The sequence below is a fragment of the Cyclopterus lumpus genome, chromosome 13, assembly GCF_009769545.1.
Source record: "Cyclopterus lumpus isolate fCycLum1 chromosome 13, fCycLum1.pri, whole genome shotgun sequence".
In the NCBI taxonomy this organism is placed as follows: domain Eukaryota; kingdom Metazoa; phylum Chordata; class Actinopteri; order Perciformes; family Cyclopteridae; genus Cyclopterus; species Cyclopterus lumpus.
The window spans coordinates 8370780-8391141 of NC_046978.1; the positions used below are offsets into that span (position 1 = coordinate 8370780).

At 41.0% G+C, this 20362-nt stretch overlaps 1 protein-coding gene across 1 annotated transcript in view; it reads right to left on the reverse strand.

Annotated features, from left to right (window-relative positions):
* Nucleotides 1–8413: 8413 nt before the first annotated feature.
* Nucleotides 8414–20362, reverse strand: part of traf4a (tnf receptor-associated factor 4a) — a 32718-nt gene continuing 20769 nt past the window's right edge. Inside the window, exons 2-7 of the mRNA XM_034549229.1 lie at nt 17839–17890; nt 14902–15006; nt 14627–14788; nt 13409–13570; nt 12280–12435; nt 8414–11356 (exon numbers count right to left, since the gene is read on the reverse strand). Coding sequence (XP_034405120.1) covers nt 10724–11356; nt 12280–12435; nt 13409–13570; nt 14627–14788; nt 14902–15006; nt 17839–17890 — 1270 coding nt within the window. The 3' untranslated portion in view covers nt 8414–10723. The remainder of the gene's footprint in view (nt 11357–12279; nt 12436–13408; nt 13571–14626; nt 14789–14901; nt 15007–17838; nt 17891–20362) is intronic.

Here is a 20362-nt window from a genome sequence, read left to right on the forward strand (position 1 = left end):
TGTTATTGAAAAAGAAACTTTAAAAAAGCTTAGAGTTTGTCACGATACAGATAACAGTATGAGAAATGCCTCCAATACAGGCTTCCATGCTGTATTGGCAAGTATGCCTGTCAATGCATCGATACCATATCACTTTATCATTTCATTTATCAATTAATTTCCGTTACACAGGAACAACTACACGTGTCCCTCGCTACCCGATTGGTGATGCACATTTGCAAACTAGTACTGCACACATGAGGTTTAACACTCTCATACCCCCTTTTCCCTTGATAATGCTATTGTGAGCAACACATATCTGAAGAAATCTGCAGAAGAAAAGTTAGTTAACATTAGCTGTCAGCTGTTGGTGCTGCTTGGCTACATAAAGGAGCTAACAAAGGGCTTATGATGCCTTTAGGTCCACCTATTAGGCAAGGGTAAATCATTACGTTTGATGTGAGAATGCTTAAAACTTAAAACTTAAAACCACATAATGAGTATTGATATTGACCTAGTTTAGGTTGAGTTATAAGCAGAGGGGGTGTCCTTCTCACTTTGGATGTGACTGAATTGAAGATCTGCCTCGGTAGCAGGGGAATTTAGAAAATAAAGTAGAGGATAGCAAGCCAAAGGACACACAGCACAGTCAGCACACAGCACAGTCAGAGTGACATTCTTTAACAGAGGTTTTGATGTGGATGACCAGGAAGCCTCTAGAGGTTCACACGCTGCTGGAATGATTTGTCATCGTGAATGTCGACTCATGTAAGCAGCGGTCACTGAAGGCCCTTTCAGGTTCGCCGGCTCAAACTTCAAACATCCTGCGTACCCACGGCACACATGGATATGAAAATGTTTATTAAAATGCCAAAGCTTGACTTTTAATCTGAGATGGTCACAGAGAAAATAGCTTTGAAAAAAAGAAATTCACATGCTGCATGGATGTAATCTTATGTAATGCATGACACTGAATACAAAAACAATCTTAATTCCACACAGTCACAGTGCTGTACTCTATCTAGATTTAAGGTACATAATTGTGTATGCAGACACAAAGATTATAATTATTTTGAATCGCATACACATATCAGGAAGCAACAGATTTCCAGAAACCACAACTTAAAAGCACACTTTTCTTACCCGCAGTATACAAACAGAGGTTGACAGAGTCAAAATACTCTGGAAGTTTGCATATGAGCTGTCGGAGAATCCTCGCAGAGGTGTCAAATACTGCCTGTTTTTGTCTTTTAAAAACTTGCTTAAAATATTAAGTTGAGTCTGAAATGCTTTTTGTTTCTTATTGATCAATTGAGAAGAAATGAACATTACCTGGGGTTGGTGTTTCCAGTCGAGAACAGTGATGAAACCAAAAATAATACAAATATGAGGTCAAGCAGAAAAAAATTAAACGCATGCTTAAACCATGACGACATATAACTGTGCACACCAGTAGCATAGGCAGAAAAGCAACATTTGGACAGGCCATGGTATTTTGTTTTGTTTAAGTCTATATTTTCCAGGATCATCCTGCTCTCCTATATCTACAAACATGATACCATAAAACAACAACACACTTGAATATTTCTTTTATGTATCATTGATAATTCCAGAACATCAGCACAGGTTCTAACATGCACATGGCTGGCATAACTGTTGTATACGATTTACAACAAAGGACAGGAAAAAAACAACCAGAGCATCAAGCAGTTAACAATCTTACGTGTACAAGCAGAAACGGATTATCTTAACCGCTCTGGATGAAAAAAAATACGACTTTATCCTCATAATCATTATTAATAGTGAATGGAGGAAGTAATGAGATTGTTCACTTCAGTAAAAGTGATTATTTTCTCCATTAATCAATTTATTGTAACAATTCAGAAGAGAGAAATTATTTCACAATTACCCACACTATGTTCATCTAACCAATAATAACGACCTTAAAATTATTAAAAGTTAATTAAAATTATGAAATTAAATTAAAAATAAATACATTTGTGAAGTTTTTGCATAAAAAAGGACTTCAGTGATTATCAACATAACTGCAAATTAATTTACTGTTAATCGGCTAATTGATTGGTTGACTCAATGGCATGACAAGGACAGTAAGTAATTTGTTGGTACTTACGTAAATGTGTTTCGTTTCATTATGCCACTGTTAATAACCACAGTATTTATTGTTATTCAATGGCCACAATGAGCATGAAAGTAGAGATTTATTTTACCATGGATGGTTTGAGGGGGAGATAATGGCAGTTTACATCAAGGTGTCGGCAGGGTGTAGTAGCTTTTTTTATTTCACCAAACGTCTGAATATTTATGAACCCCTACTCCTACAAAGCAAACCAGAGCTGACCATGGATGACCAGACAACAGCAGAGCACACTAACTCAAAGGACAAAGGTCAGCTCCGGCTCACACTGGTATTACAGACTTTTAATTGGTCAGAAAATGTTAGTGACATCTTCAAAAAAGAAATCATATTCATAACCAGTTAAAAAGCAAATTGGCATAGTAACATAGCTGTTACTAAAAAGTAACAGTAAGTGTGTCTCGAAAATAACAAAACACGATTGAATATTATATGTTTTTTACCTTTTCTCATCCTGTTTAGTAGAATCAACCACACGGTATTTGTGGCACATTTATCATGATCAATCAGAGATTTCATCGATGTGTATGAGCGAGCGTATGGCCTGTGGGTGCCTCAAGGTTCTCGCCCCTCAGGGTTAGGGTGTTATTCCAGTAATCCAGGCAAGGGATTGATCCAAGCATCGCAGCATCATGATGCTGGCAGGTAGCCACGGTGAGTCTGACTGACCTTTGGCCCCAGTTCATTGCCTCTGGTCTTACTTGACTGATTTTCAAAAGCTCACTGGATGGATTTACATCAGAGGGAATGCTTAAATCAATATCCAGCAGAGGCTGTCTTTTTCTTTCCAAATAATAAATCATCCAGCTGTATTTTATGATTCTGTCCAGTCCAGTTGTTGAGTCAGAGAAGCCAACCGGTCAGTGAGGTCAGCGTGATCAAACAACCTTATCATATAAGGTTGTGCACTACAACTCTTTGTCATCCAGTCTGTGATCCAAGACAAAGAGAAATCACGCCGTTGTCTTTAATATATGTGTCATCTCCAAGCTATTTTTTATGAATCTAAACATGAAGCCTCTCATAGAAAATATCATCTACAGCTGCAGTAAAGTGCATCAAGCAGGCCTCTCATTTATTTGATGACTCATTTGTCGTTAGGTCTTTCTTATTTGTATTTACTCAGCTGATGTCACAATATTCAAAAAAATATGTTACATTCATTGCAGCTGTTCCAGTTTGTTGCAGGTAAGTTGATTTATACCAATGACTCACCGCTAATGCCTTTTGCTTTGGATGGGATGGGTGGAGCTGCCTGTGAGTAGTAGAAGATTAGATTTTGAATGATACGAAACTGAATATACAAGAAGGTCCAGCAGCGTAACTGTATCTATGGTATCAATAACACACTGACCGGGAACCTATAGCTCAACAAAAATGCACTGAAGTCAGGCAATGAGGTTTTTTTTAAATTATGTGTTTACTATTATAATCACACGGAACCTTTTACTTCATTTTTTACTTTTTTAGGTAACAGTTTTGATATTGTGATGATAATAATGATTGTATTGTGTATCTAAAACATATATCTTAAATTCCTAAATATTTCATATATACTAGGTATTCTAAAAATGTTAAGTTGTATTTATCCATAGGTCCCTCCTAAACAAAAATGTGTCAGCTCCTAATTCATACGTACCTAGTAAATGTTTCAAAAGGACCCTAAATATAAAAAGTATTTACAATGTACTTTAAGGGCTGTAATCTCAAGAATGTTACCCACGTTGATTTGTTTAGGTCAAACTAATGTTTCCAAGGTCAATAACGAAGCTTCATGCTCAACCAGAGCTTGTTGTCAGATGATTTGCCCGACTCGTGAGTTTTTCTCATGTAGATTCACCACCTCACTCACATACAGTACGTTCCTGCACTGAGAGGCAGAGCTGTTTAACTTCATAAACCACAGCTCCTCTTTGATGTGTTATTTTTCATGGGCGAGGAAAGCCTCATGGGTTGGGCCTTTCTCCGCCTTTACCACCATCTCCTCCTTCTCCACCTCCTTCTTTAACCCAGCTGCCATCTGACTAGCAGCATATGTTGACCAAGGAGCTCCCGGAGCAGGAGCGAAGCTAGTGTGTGCGCCGCGTATTTGAGAACGAGACTGCACCTGCAAATCATTTACCAAGCGAGCGGAGGATCATTTGAAAGAGAGCGAAGCCAAAGGGCAGTGCTGTACACTGAGCTGCACGTGACTCTGCTCTGCATGGGAAACATGGAGCTTGCTAACATGCAATTAGCTGTTACTATTTCCATTCTGCATTGCCCTGAAGCAGCACAGGGCTGTTGGTTGTACACCCTGTGCCAAGAAACTTTGAGGCTGTTTTTTGAGTCTTATACTCTTCAACTATGAACTTTCTGTATTGGTCTGAGGAGAGACTGAGGGGACTGTCCTGTCCAGAGGACCCCTCCCTGAAATGAATGATCCCTCTCACAGAAGGGGAATTAAAAACAGCGATCCTGAATGAAAAAAAAGCTCATGTTTTTTCAAGGATCTTGGCAATATCCTCTAAAAGGAAGACTTTACACATGCAAAGAAAAGTCCTGCAGTATTTCTAAAACAGATGTTTTTTTCAAGCAGAATAAGTAGTAGACTGAGAGAGTTTATATTTTACGTTTTAGGAAGACTTTGGCAAGTTATTGTGCACTAAGTGGAAAACAGTACTGTCCTCCCGAGGGACCTCTCAGTGACTTCAACGTTAAAAGCTTGTTTTCCTCTTCCCTAAATCCTGCTGCACCGAACATTATCCAAACTGCAAGCTTATGCAAACTCTTGGCACCGCTTCAAAGCAGGTCTGGGGTCTGCCTCACTTCCTCTGCCCCCTTTCCTCTGCTCCTTCTCTTCACTCCATCCCGAGCGGCATTGGAGCAAAGACTACTAAAGAAGCAGAACAGAAACTGGTTGCAACTCTAACCTAGATCCCTGAGTGGGTGATGGAATGGAAATAAAACCGATCGGCACATGTGGATTCATCAGATAGTATGTACCGTCCAGAACAGAAGGAGTGCCTGTTTTTGGACAAAATACTGAGGCCAACCAACAAAATCCTATACATGCAAATACTTTTCAATATATAATGAGTGGAGAAGGCGGGACAAGAGGAGTTAGAGGAGATTACGTATTTTAGAATCATTAAGAATGAATGTTGATAATACATTTCATCAATAATTCAAATGGTGTTTTATGACCATGGTCATGTTTTAAATGCGTTCAGTACTTTCTTGTTGGTCAGTATGCTAATTCAGGAAAACGATATAAAGCCAAAACCAGGTATGTTGAGGAAGATATAGTATGCCCCAATACATGTTGATTGCAGTATGCCAAAAAATACCAGGATGTCCTACTGCATCAAGTTGCATTTTGCAGCATGCAAGTCAGTATGCTGTTCCCACTATGACCCACTATAATTCTCTCTCCTTTATAACAGTGTGCTCAATCTGCTGGTCTGAGGGTAAATAGACCTTTACAACACAGAAAGAGGTAAAAAGATTTATTGAACAGAATATGTTCAATAGAACACTTAATAATGCTACCTGGCAATTAGTCCAGTCCTCACAATATTATGTAATTAGCTTTGGCTACACAATGTAAACATAGGCCTGTAGGCATTGGCTGCAAATGTAAATTATAGATCAAGTCTACATTATCAGCTGCATTAGACCCATTTAAACTGCCCCAAATATAAAACACTCAATGGTAATTGTTTACTGAGAGATGTGCATCCATATTGTCTATCATGCCCAGCTAATTAACATTTTATATTAAATACATAATTGATAGTCCATGTCAGTGCATTCATTTTAAATTTGCATCGGTCCAGAGTTTTAACTAAATTGTATCTAAGTGACTTCTTAGGACAGAGAAATGTTCCTGAGGGAATAATAGAGACCCTGGAGCATGAGAAGGTATTTAACTAAGTATTTGTCTCAAACAACTTTACTTCTCATAGACACTTTTTATTGTTTGTAAATTATTGAACACAATATTATCAAAAATAATAATAATCTAATCAGGATTTCTCTTTTTTAAACAATGTTTCCATTGATGACAGATGAAGAATTAAAGATTTATTTGCCATCATATTTTTGTAAGCAGAAGGAAAACAGCCACAACAACACTCGGAAATCAAAGCTTTTTGAGAGCCTGAAACACAATTGGCCAAAAGGAAACCTTGTGATGAAGGAGGCACCAGCAAGAACCAAGGAGCACTCGCAACCATCTCAGGAAAAAGATGCTCTGAAAACAATGAGAAAAAAAGAAATAGGATGGATGCATTATGATAATGAAAAAGGGGCTTTCAAGCAAGTGAGAGCCAGACGAAGAGGTGGAACAAGAAAGGGTGTCTCAAAGGATGCTCAGAAAAGAGATTTGATTAGGAAGAAATTGGCTTGTTCTTTCCAGAAAGGAGAAACAGTCAGGGAACCTTAACAGATTTTGAGTTTGATCTCAAAGATTATCAAGAGGTGACGGCTGACAATGTAATTACAGTTGGACAATTGTACACTGACACAAAACTCCCTCTTCTTAGGTTTTATTTGACCACACAGAATAAAACAATGGACAGTCCACACCGTCACAGCACAGGTTTGGCTTCATCTTTGGAGCGACAGGTGAGCTCTCAGAATCCGTCTTCCACTTCTTCTCTCAGTGTTGCTACATTTGAAACGGTCAACCCTGAAGTGATATCTCTTGGAAGCACTACACGCGATGACCATTTTGATTGCACTCTATTCCACACAGGGTGGGAGTGAGGATGTTTTTGAGAGCAGCAACATTGTTTTTGAAGGAGACTTTTCTGAAAATGAGCACCAGAATTTGGATGATACATTGCCTCTTTCACCACAAACCATGTCATCCAGTGAGAGGGTGAAGAGAATATTGGTTGTTCACAGAGGGCAGGTACTGCCAGAGCTCATGGCACATTTCTACAACAGCGAAGACAGACTTCAAGATGTTGACATCAAAGTCCAGCTTGTTCTGCTAGATGGAACACTTGAGAAGAGGATGATGACGAAGGAGTTGGGAGAGATTGTCTCTCGAATTCTGGAGTGAATTCTATACCCAATGTGTAATGGGAAATGCCCTTCAAGTGCCCTTTCTAATCTCACAAAAGGCTGTTCAAGAGCCTTCCTACATCATTGAACAATGGGCAAAAACACTCAGCACCTTCGGGTGCAGCCTTCAGGACCTCACAACTGAATATGAAACCCTGCAACCAATTGTGAGAAAGGTTGTGAAGTCTCTCCTTCCCAGAGACAATGAATGTCCACCAAAAGGACATTCAGGAGTACCTCACCACATATTTGAGGAATGCTGACATGCAGCATCTGTGTTTGTTCCTCAGGTTCTGCACAGGGTCAGATTTATTCCTGGGGAAAGACATTATTATTGACTTTACTCAGATTCAAGGCTTTCAGAGAAAGACCTCATAATTATGAGATAGTAAGTCGAAATTATGAGATGCTAAGTCATATTTATGAGATAGTAAGTATTTTCAGTACCTATGTATTTACTTGCTCAATTTAGTTTTACAGTTAGGAAAGCAATGCTTTAGTCAAGATGGATGTTGCCTTACACATAAAAAAATTATCCAAGTCACTTTCACACGGTGAGGAATACAGCTTATTAATTAAACACTGGTATTGGATCGGTACATAGTATCGGCCCATACCCAAGGCCTTGGTATCGGTATCTATATCAGGATTTATAAAGTCAGATTAGTGCCCAATCAGGTTTGACTTGAATCTTCATGTCCCCTTTGGATTTCAAAATGTATTTGTTTAAGTTGGGTTTATGATCGTTAAAATGTTGTGTCTATGTACATTTGGCATACTGTCTATGAAAACAGTTAGTGCCTTCTAGAGGATCTTTTAAAAAATACTAAAGTGAGATCACCGACTATTCATTTTGGCTTGGGGACTAGAGGTTTTTAACAGAAAGCTTGTGTTACAGATGTTCATTTATCAAGCATGGAGGAGGTTCTAACAGAAGACTGGAAAACAGCATCATGGGAAGTGTAGGATCCAGGCTTTTTTGAGCTTGACTTATATAGAGACTAAAAGTCAAAAGGTGCCGCTTTGATTTGACCACTTTTAAAAATGTCACCATGAACATTATGCAAGTACAACACTAAATCAACAGAGTTCAACCAGTGAAACCTGTCGGTTTACACTTATTGTGTTCCATGCAATATGTGAAATTATGTATGAAAATTTGACCAGAAATCTTAAAGAAAGTTGTTATGAAGTTGTAAGGATTTAAAAAAGTGAGCACAAGTGGTCAACAGTATGCAATGTTTTGTTTTTACTAGAGTTTGCACTGTATGAAACACAAATAGGTAAAACAACTATAATATATGATATTTTATTTCAACTAAGAAATTGACACTCATCGATCAACATATTAAAACGTTTGTGCCATCTGTTCAAACTCACACAACGGCTCCTGAAAATAAATACTTTTAAGAGGAAATAATACAGACAGAATATGTGAGGCTCAAACCACAAGTACAAACAAATTATCCAAATGTCCAAAGAGACGAAAGGGTCTGAAAATTCCCAGTCAACCCCGACTCTCCAACAAAAAGTGTTTGTATAAAACAGCTAAGTATTTTTAAAAATACAGAATCTTCCAAAAAAGTTGTTATCTTCTCACCTTTTCAAATCACTGTAAAATATCAGCTGGCATTATGACAATAAATCAGGAGTTTTTTTTATGTATAATCAAAAGACAGAATGTGCTTCTGCATGTTCACATTAGTATTCACATACGTCATGAGTGTACTGTATCATCAAAGTCCTCCACCCATCTGATGGCGCTGTGATGGAGACAGGTGCATCGCACATTCCTCCAACCGCTCCCCATCACAACATTGTGTGCCGAGCTGAAGATAGACACCGGTGACCTTGGTAACAACAAAAGCTGTAGTCAGTCCCGAGACACCCACTTATTTGCAGAGACCTTTCCATTAGCCATCTTTTCAAATAGTACCGACCACCCATGCAGAGGCGATGTAAAACAATACACTTCACAGCCAAGTGTTCATGTCTTTATAGGTTATTACCGACAGCGTTCACATTTACTTTATATAAAAGAACAACAACAAAAAAACATACTTTTCGACAATTTGTCAACTTTCAAATGGTACAAAAAAAAGAGACAAAATAGCCATCAACGGGAGAGGACTTCAAGAATACAGGTTACAGTACAAAAATGTGGTCCAGGTGGTAGCACATGAAGCATGCATGTGTTATGTTGCCCTGCTCACCCCTAAAATCCTCATGCAAAGACATACTGTATAAAAAGGCCACATGGCTTTTTCTTCACTATTAAATGCACGTGTCCAACAACTGGCCTCTTTGTCTACTCTGCTCATCTTAAGACCGACGAAAGGTGCTTTTTTCCCGTATTAGTGAACTCCGCAATCGACACGGAGCCTCGTAGGGTCTCTATGAAGTTTGTGTTTGGTACATGAGCACGCTCCAGAAGCTATTTACGACCGGGTCGCACTACTGACAAACACAAGTCACAGACAGTTACTGTGATGGGAGCAGGTAGCTGGAGGAGACAGATTTATTTCAATGTTGTCAGGTAAAAAACTTGTTCACTTAAAATAAAAAAAATAAAAAATAGCTTGGTTGATTAGCATTATGACTGATCAGGAGGAAACGGCTACTCTGGCTCTGACCACCAATGTTTGTATGAATTCAACAAATGAGACGTAACGTGGCTGATGAGGGAGCTTTACAGGTGCTGCTAGGTGGATTTTGCTCCCTTTGGACAGAACTAGGCTGGCTGTTTCAGCCTGTTTCTTCTAGACTTTACGCTACGCTGAGCTACTTGGCTGCTGGTTGTACAGATATGAAAGTAGTATTGATCCCAATTAACAAAACCAAAATGTAAAACTATTCATATAAAACATGAAAACTACCAAGATTGAAGCTGCAAGTTTCTCACTTGAAAACATTGATTTTATGTTTTTGTGTCCACAAACCTGGAGCAGTTTCTTACCAAGGGCTCTGTGTTTGTTAACGGATCAGTGGGAGTATACTGTATGAGCATGTAAACAAAAGGCAGTTGGGCTTGAGCTTGAGTCTGCTGAGCTCCCTCTTCTTTAGATCACCCCAACAGGACGTCTCTAACCAGAGTCTAACTTTCTCTCTTCTTCAAGTGCAGAGGCTTAGCCCTTCACCCCCGTTCTTTTTCTCCATAATCGTTATCATTTTTACGGTGGAAATAACAACAAAAATATAACTTAAGATAATCTCTCTAGGCACTGTTTGATTTCCAAGGCTTTTTGTTGTAGACTGTGATAAAAGGTCAGCAAACAGATAAAACAAAACAAAAAAATAATAAAAAGAAACACCAGAGAGTGATGGTTCTGCAGACCAAACACTTTCTCCTCCGTGATGTATCAAGGTCCTTTTGATTCAGCTCACACAGCCAAACAGACTCGCTCTGTGGTGGAGAGGCTTTAAGGGCAGAAAGTATCTAAAGGGTAATAAGTGTGTCGGAGTTTCAAGGTTAAGTGTCAGTTCCAGTCTTAAACCTATGTATCTCCCTCGTAAAAAAAATTCAACAAATGCCAGATCTTAAGCCATAATCTTCTGGGGAATCTCTATAGAAGCCTTGACGAAGATGCAGTTGTCTCGGATGTAGTTCCTCTTCTTGATCTCCTCGTGAGAGATGAACTTGGGGTAGCCGAAGCCCAGGGTGCTCTCGTCCAGCGAGTTGCGGCTGCTGCTGGGCTTCTGGAAGTTCTTCCAGTTGGGGTCGGGGTTGAAGGTCTCCGTGATGTGCTGGGGTTTGGAAAGCGACGGGTCGCTCTGGTCCAGGATGGAGAAAGTCACCTTGTAGGAGAAGGGCCACTCCAGCAAACTGTCGTACTCTCCGGGTAACACGCGGATGTAGACGGAGAGGTGGGAGCCCTCGCCGCTGCCGTTACCATTCAGGAAGGCCGACACCTGCAGCTTGTAGCCGTAGCGGTGAGTGTAGAAAGGCGGGCTGAAGAACTCGTGATTGCTTCGGAGTTTGGCCTCCTGGAGTTTGCGTGAGTAGTCGCTGAGCTTCCAGATGAGAACGCCGTCGTGACTGACGGACAACTCCTCCATCTCCCTCCGCAGCTCCAGGATCTCCTGCCTCTGACGCCCCACCAGGTTACACATCATAGTCAGGTGAGACTTAGTGGTGTCTTCCAGGTGACGACCGATAGCCAGTTTGGGGCACTGCCAGAGAGACATCAAAGAGATTCATTAATAAAAGCTCAGTAAGTGAGGAGATGCGCTACACATACAGAGGTGTTCATAACAGGAAAATACAATTAAGAAATTGACTGTATTGCATTTTTTTTCAAACTGGAAGTTTATATTTGACGGGAGGAGGTTCAGATGAATAACACAATCTCTCGCACATTTGAGACAGTCCCTTACTTCAGCTCCTACTATTGAGTCGTGTACAGTGCCAACTTTCAATATAGGATGATGAGATAAAAGCAACACCTGCGCCACATAAATTTCATCCTCCACTGCACAAATAATCTGGTGAAGACTGATGAAAAATGATCGTCGATGTACTTCATTATTTTTAGCTTGTCGCCTTTATGTTTGCATTTAGGCACAAAGTAAAGTCCTGCTCTTTTTTTTTTTAAAGTAGTGTGAATGATATGACTTGTGTCTTTTGATTTGACTGAACTATAACTTTGAGATGAAGGGGGGAGACGTTGTGTGCATTTTCTGAACAATGTATTTGTTTACATCCTCGAACAGTCACGATGTGGACGATGTGATTATTATGTTTGATAGTCATGCTACTGCTGTGGAGACATGTTTTTGCTTTCCATCTATAAATGTTACACATCAAGTTTTCCACTGAGTATGCAGCGCGAGTATGACGCTCATCTGCCGCTCATCTGCCGCTCTTCCTTGAGCGTTTCCAAATTTTCTCAAATTGATGTCGGTTTCAAAATAGTGTTGCTCTCATTAAAATAGACCCTCCAGGGACGTTCGAAAAGAGAACATGCATTACTGGGGAAACAGTGAGCCATGATTTGAAGGAAATATAATGAAATAAATGCTTGTAAACAACAAAAGACAACAATGATAGCGTTAACAGAGAGGAAATAATGTTTTGAGGTGCGAGCCAGTCTTACCCTGTGTTTGCAGCCAGCGTCTTTGAAGGGGCAGAGAACGAGCGCGCTGCCGCAGTTGTCCTTCACATGGTTCGCCAGATCCTCTCGAGCAATGTTGGGTGTGCCGCACTGGTTTGGGCACTGGACAGGAAACCGAGGGCAGTGGTACTGATGGTTCTGTAGAGGAGTCAAGGACAGTGTAAATGTGTGCACAGCTGACCTACAGCATGAGTGATAAGAACACAGCTGCACGGTGGGGTGGCAGATTGCACAAGGGAAAAGGAAAAACAAAAATACGTGTGGTATTAAAAAATAAGGCCGCAGAAAATAGACCCGCAAAGAAAGAAAACCACTGATCACACAGCCTGGAACCACAAGAATATTGGGGCCATTCTGCCAATAACGCATGCAAATCAGTGTAATAGAACAATTGCTGAAATAATAAACTGATGGACAGATAATTAACTGTTAATTTGATAATTGATCGTCTGTTTCTAATGGTTATTGCTTTCTTTGCTGCTTTTCATTTTGTTAACTGTACAGTAAACTGAATATCTTTGTGTTTTTAGATTGTTGGCCGGACAAAAGAAACAAGTTGGTCACGCTGGTGTCTGGAAAGCTTTCTCTTTCTTCTGATTTTTTAAAGAAAAAAATATGAATCAAAAGAAATTATCCACAGATTGATCAGTAATGAAAACAGGGCTGCAACTACTTAGTATATTTTCTTTAGCTTTTATCCTTTTCTTGATTAATTATATATTTATTCAAACTATAAAATGCCGTCCAACAGTCCTAACAAATTGTAAAACACTTCGTGTCCCAAATCGGGTTATTACATCTTGGCCCCAAATGTGGGGGAGGGGAGAGTGAGACTGGCTGCTCAGCTTCTGGCCAGATGTGCACACAGGCAGGTGCTTCAAAACGGCAGCTCACACTAACATCCAGCTGCCACGGGACAGAGACACCACCCACAGAGAGCCTTCTCTGGGCCATCTTCAGGCTGGAAACCCTCTACGAGCCACAGTCCCATTTTGAGAAGGACTGACTCAGTCATGCCAAATATAATATAAAGTCATTTCACTAAAAGCGATTAAAACAGTCATTTGAGAACCAGATGGTAAAGATGTGTGTCCAGATGTGTGGAACTGACCTGGATTGTGTCGAAGACGAACTCCTTGCTGCAGTACTTGCAGGGCTGTGTGCGTTTGGGACACTCGGCCAAGCCGTGTTGGGACAGCAGACGACGCATCATCCTTGCCCCACACTTGTTCTCACAGTAAACACTCTCCTGAGGACACACACCCTGGTGGTTCTGGGATTGAGAGGAAACACGCGATTACGATTTAAATCAGGGTTATAAAGTCGACACATGTAATACTGGAGATAAAGTAGGTGTTATTGTTTACTCAAATGCAGTTTATGTACTGCAGTTTGTATAGCTCAAAACTGTTTTAATGAATAAAATATATAAAATTCTACTGAGAGCAATGAGGCTATTATACATATTTGCGAGGCTAGCCAATAAACTCATTATTTATAATAATAATAATAACAATAATAATTGGTATAATTATAATAATAAACAACATTTTGAAAATGTTTCTAAATAACATTTACTCTGATGGCTTTGATTTACTCTGATACAAATGTATTGATCAATCCAGACAAAAGTAAGCCGGCGTGTCAAGGAAATATTTTGAAAATACTCTAAGCAGACACTATTTTGACTATAAATATGAATCATTAAAGCATATTTTCTTGCCTCACCATCAACCATTCTGCGGTTGTAGTGTCTAGTAATGTTTGCATTATCTAGGACCCTGGGAAATTTAAATGGATCTCACAAATTGTGACATCGCATAGAATAATCCCAAACCATCTATCGTTTGAAAAATAATTAAATTGAAAAATAATCTGCGGATGAATCATTAATGAATGGTTTTGAATAATACGCAGTTGCAAACACGAGTGAGCAATTCCAATGTGAGAGCCAAAAGGTGGATGAATGCCACTGTAACTGTGTGCGGAGGGGCGACCATGTGGGCCGGAGTAAACCGAGGAGGGGCGGTGGAAACAACAGAGGCTTTTAGTGAGGAGACTGAGGTACTTCAGCCCGCTCACCGAGGAACGCACATTAGGCATGAGAGACCCACTCAAAGGTTCTTTCCTTCTGCAAGCACACGTGTTATTTTAAAAGAGACCAACACACATGCATTAGTCTCTCCTCTCCTGCTGCTTTTCACAAAGACGTCTTTCATATTAGGCATGGAAACTATGTGGTGTCACTCTGGGTTGTTTACGTCAAGCTCCCGCTGAGTTGTAACAGGAAAAGAAATAGAATAAAAACAGGTTTGGAGTCGGTGTTTACCTCGTAGGCTTCGCCGGTGAACTCGCTGCCACAAAACTCGCACTTGACCTTGCGCTTGGGGCAGTCGTGCTGCAGGTGGTCGGGCAAGTCGCGGCGCGTCAGCTTGACGGAGCAGCGGTTGGGGCAGGGTATCACATTGAAGGCGCAGGTGGAGAAGTGGCCCTGAGGGAGACACAATGAGACACACGTGTTAGTAGAGTGTTTGATAAGGCGGCAGAAATTAATAAAACAGAAGATGGAGGAGAGCCAGATGAGAGGATATCAAAGCTTCTCACCTGCAGCTGCTTCATCTGGCCGGTCCAACGGCAGCCCTCCTCACTGTGGATGCAGCGGATGGGCAGGGCCAGGATCTGTAGCTCCAGCTCTGGGTCCGGGTAGATCTGGAGACAAGCAAGACAAGGTCAGTGTAGCAGTGGCAGGAGTTGACAACGTCATGATGGAAGACTGTAATATACAACTTTCATAAAGTGTATCACATGGGGTGAATACATCATGTAAAACCCACCGAACTAGCAACAAAATTGTCTTTAACTCATAATGCATGAATATCTGACTGGAGTCGGCATGTTGAGAGCCGTTGATAGGCAATCGAAATGCTTCCCATTTCTCAAGATCAATTGTGCAAGAATGTCCCCCTAAGCCCGCTTTGAGTTTTTATGCTAAGCTAGGCTAAACAAATCCTCCTAAACTGCAAGTTAATGCTCACAGTTGAGATTGGTATTGACTGGTGTCCCTCGAAATGACAGATGAGACTAAACTTTATTTATCTCGAGCGAAATCATTGTGCAGCAGTTGCAGTACAAAGTAGTGCAAATAGAAAATATCAAAGAGACGCAAATTCATAGTATAGCTCGTCGACCTAGCCACTGCAGTGATAATGAGTTACTTTATGGGCTTATGGGACCTTTGAGAGCGACAGGGAGCATAGGAAAATATGTATTTTTCCGCAGTCACTGAGCGATGAGGATGAGTCAGTTTTCTGCCCAAACACCCCAAATCCTCCCCTACAGTACGCTGTGCGGGGGATTTACAGCTCTGCTCTGCATCTCCATCCCCCCATGCTGTCACACGAGCAGAGCACTGGTCAAACAAGACAAGCCACTTCCTCAAAATGCCATAACAGCCCTCGAAACAAACAACAGCTCAGTAACAGCCCGACTGCACTCACGTGCCTCTGCAGCGAAACCTGGGAGCCATCGCCTTGAAATAAAAATAGAATTTGGAAGATAATATAGAATAAAACACTTAACTCACTCATTGTTTAGCTGCTGTGTTAGGTGATATATGCCTCTGCCAAAACAAAATAAAATCAGATAAACCTTTTAAATATGATCTAAAGACACACATATATCTAACATTAAAACAGATGCTTGACGAGCGGCGCTTTTACAGTAGAAGCAGACGTTTTTGCTGCCATAATCACATTCTTTCAGCAGAGGCAAAGAGGGGAAAAATAATCCCCTAAAGCAAACGGAGACACTCTCTCATTGTTCCAGTCTTGGAATCTGCAGGGAGATGGCAATAATGACCTTTTAATAACTTAGTCCCTGGCAGATCAGGGGGGTTAAGCTCTTTGGAGCTCCAACTAGGGGGTTTATTCTGTCTGGTTTAGCAATTGTTAGTCACAAACTACCACTACTGTTACTACTACTGCAACAGCAGCTGCAGCACAATCCTTTAATTACGGCAACGCTTGTGTTCTGTTGTGCATGTTGTTGTTTTTAAAGGACGGTGTGCATCGAGCACTACCCCGACAGCAGACCACCAAGACGGGGTAATTTGCAGGCGACTGGGAGCCTTGGTAAATAACAATGTCTGACAGGTGCGCCATGAGCACACCCTTCCCGTGGGGAGTCCCTGCTTTTACAGGCGCCTTCATCACTCTCAGCACAGCATGCAGAGATGCACTGCTGCATCTCCGGGTTAATGGCTTGACGGCTAATTTCAGGCTAATGCTAACTAACTGCATGGGAGAATTTCACACAGAGGACTTCTTTCAATCGATGCCAGACACCGGAATGATCATAAACTGTTTGTTGGGTTTGAAGTCTCTTATGCATAGTTAAGCCCTTATCATTTTGTTTCAATCTCTCACTTTACAACGAGGATATCACGTGTGAGAGAGCCATCCTCTGACTCGGTCTTTGTTCCTCCTCAGGCACAGTTTGATAACTGCCTTTAAAAAACAAAGAGTTCAGTTGAAATTTAGATGCACTTTTTTTTCCTCTTCAGGGAGAGATTTATTTAAAAGGGAAAAATGTAATGGTTGGATCAACTGAACGTACTTCTTTCACACTGTAATGTGTAATGGAATGAAATGCAACCGCTGACTCTGGGTTAAAGATTTATTTTTTTCTTTTTGCCATGCTGGCTGAATGCACACAAACCACACATAGAATTGTGCACATTATTCAACTATACATATATACTGTTATGAATTAGGAAATATACCTACATGCACACATACAACTTATATGATGGTTGTAAGGTATGGTGTTGTATTATGGGTTTTTATTGTTTTTAAAGCCTCACTTCGGACAAGGTCTGCAAATTAGTTGGGCCTTGACATACATTGCATCAGTTCCAATTCATTTAAATGTAACAATGCCTTCATGTATTGTTCCGGTCAATTAAATACATACATAAATAAAATGGTTATAGATATGTCGGTCTGTGAGTTAGTCCACCTTTGTGGTGCGGAATGAAATATCCCTGCAACTATTGGATGGATTACTATAAAATGTAATACAGATATTTATGATCCCCAGAGGGTTAATCCTCTAGTAATCCTTTGACCTTTCCTATAGTACCGCCATAAAGCTGTGTGTTTTGTGGTTTTGAATGAAATAGCTTGACCACTAGTGGATTGCCATTCAATTTGGCACAAACTTTCATGTCCCTGGGTCAACATTTAAATGTGCGCAATATGTTTTATTTATGACCAAATAGCTGCTAAAATAATATAATTTCCACCCTCAGCTATACGTTGTGTTTAGTGCTAACTGGCAAATGTTAACATGCTAAAATACGAAGCTAAATGGGTGATGATGATAAACATTGTATCTGCATAACATCAGATTGTTAGCATTGTCACAGCTCAAAGCACCACTGTGTCACATGATACTCTGAGACTCTTTTTAGTCTTATGCTATTAGTGTCATTATGATCATATTTGTGAAGATAAATGTGTGTGGTGAGAGTGATGATCATACCTTGGCATAGTCCAACGGTAGCTGGTCCTCTGGACACTTGAAGACACCCTCACTGCAACAAAACCACAGAATAGCTTTGTTATTATTGGAATCACTCTAAATAACAAATGACTGCAGACAAAACTGTTTGCAAGCATCTCGACAAGGATGATCAACCATTTTTAAAATCACGTTCAGTGAGATCCCCATCTCTGACCCCGACTGAGAACAACTGGAGCTAAAAGCAACTTCTTTGACAGTCTGTGAGAGCAACGCAGAGTTGCTTGTAGTTTGATTCTCTTCGTACACTCTTAATATGAGAAGCTCTCCGACTCATCACTCTGCATGAAGTTAAAACACACAGTCCCATCCACACGCTGCACAATAAAGTCAGATCTTTGAGCTTCTGGCTTTAATAACATGGACTCTTTCATCCTCTCCCCCTCAGAGGAAACGTCTGGCAGATTTTTATTACAACAGAGGACAAAACTTCCATTTGGAGCCTGATCGCTTTATTTATAATACATATAGAAATGATGACTTTCCAGCTACTTTTATAGATTCTCTCACAGCTTCTAGTGTGTAATTTCCGCCCTTGCTATACAGTCTGGATAACAATGAGCTTTTTTCAAGATGCTTCCTGAGAATAAAGCAGTGTAAGACTCGCCTTCAAGCTCAAGACTCTTCCTCAGGAAAAATAGACGATTTGCTGATTCGCTTGTGTGAGAAGAGTTTTTTTGGGTTCTTTTCCGAATTTTTTCTCCTCCAGCAGTTTACCCTCAAAGGAAGACTTTATTTCAGTCCCCCACGTTTTTGTGGCGCCACAGCGGAGCCCTCCCCGGCCTGTTTTAGGGCCACGGCTCATTAGGACATCCCTACCCTGATGTCATCATGAAATATTCACACTTGTAAATAATGGAGGCAGCAGCCACTAGGGGGGAGCTGTTACACAAAATCTAAGCTTACAGCCATCCAGACACACAAAGGTTACTTAAAGAAACACAGAAGAGGCAATCGGTGGTCAGCGGCGTCGCGACTGTCTCGAGCGCTCCTGCTGATTCTGGAGCAGAGATGCTCTCACAGTCTTCATTTCCAAGTCTTCTACTTTGATAAACGGTTAATACATTCATTAGTTTCAGCTTCTCCGGTTTTAGACTGCTGATCATACTAAAGACATTTAAAGATGCCACTTTGCGATTGTGGGAACCTGTAAAAGGCATTTTGACAACCAAACAATGTGTTGCTTAAATTGGTTGATAAGGAACAACATCTTTTAGTCTGTTAAATGTTGGCTTTGTTTTCCCCCATTAAATCTACTGAAACTGCAGGAAAGAGAGACGCACAGAAATGTGCTTTTGTTCAAAAGTCACTGGCCCTGAAGCTTGATCTGACCTGCTGTGCAAAGAGGCCTCTCGTAACTCTGGTCATGCCTAAATTATGTTACCGATAATTAAGGGACAACAGTGTGCAAGCAGTCAGCGTTTGTCTCTTGGTGCTTTAATATGGTTGGCTGCAGTGTCACCTGACCACAGCTCACAGAGACACCGCGACATGTGACAGGACGGGAGTGCACTCAGTCCCGTCTACCCAGCTGCTATGAAACTAGGGAGCAGGAGGGGGGCCTGAGAGGGAGGGAGGGTTGTTGAAGTGGAGGAGGGAGGTTAATGCATGACGAGACAGCAGTAATTCTCCTCCATTTGGGTCACTGTGTCAGCATGAGAGCTGGAGTCCAATTAACAAGCCACAGAGGACTGTAAAAGCGGGTCAATCGATTAGAAGCTAGGAGAGCCCAGTCAGCATCTCAGGTGTAGTGTGAAATCATTTACAGTACTCATCACCATCACCGAGAGCACCACAACCACACAGAGAGAGGAGACGGGAAGCGACAGGCTCTCAGCTCCGGACAGCCAGAGGCCCCGGACAGCCAGAGGCCCCGTATCTGACACACAGAGAGGCAGACAGGCGAAAAGAGCCAAGTCACAGACTGTCAGGATAATTTCTCCCATGGTCGCAGAGAAGCTCCCGCAGCCATACATTCATGTGTTCGGGCCCCACTGCTGATAATACTGCTCGACTCTCTTGGTCGCCTGTGAGTCAAAGTCTCTGCCGCTTTGTGACAGCACATTAGCAGTGAAAGGTTGGGTCGATGTGTAACGCAGCTCCAGTTCAATTACATCCATCTTCTCTGGCTACTTAGGGCTTTCTAGAAGAGAGTGGAGAGCAGCATGACCAAAACTGAATATCTCAAATAGGGCTTCACAATGATTAAGATAAATACTCAAAGAAGTCCAATGAATGCTTAGCATTTTTAGCCATACCAGTGGCTTCATATCAGCCAATGTTAGCCTTACCCAGGGTGGTGAACAGAACATGGCATTCAGACGCTGCTTAGCATCAGCATGATAGCATTTAGCATAAAGATCACAGGGCTGCTAGCATGCGGTAGACACTTAGTCTTATGCTCGTCAGCCGCTTGATGAAACGCTGTGTAGCTTTTCAGAATTGTTTACGATTATTTTTTTCTGTAGATCAGCCAATCGATTGA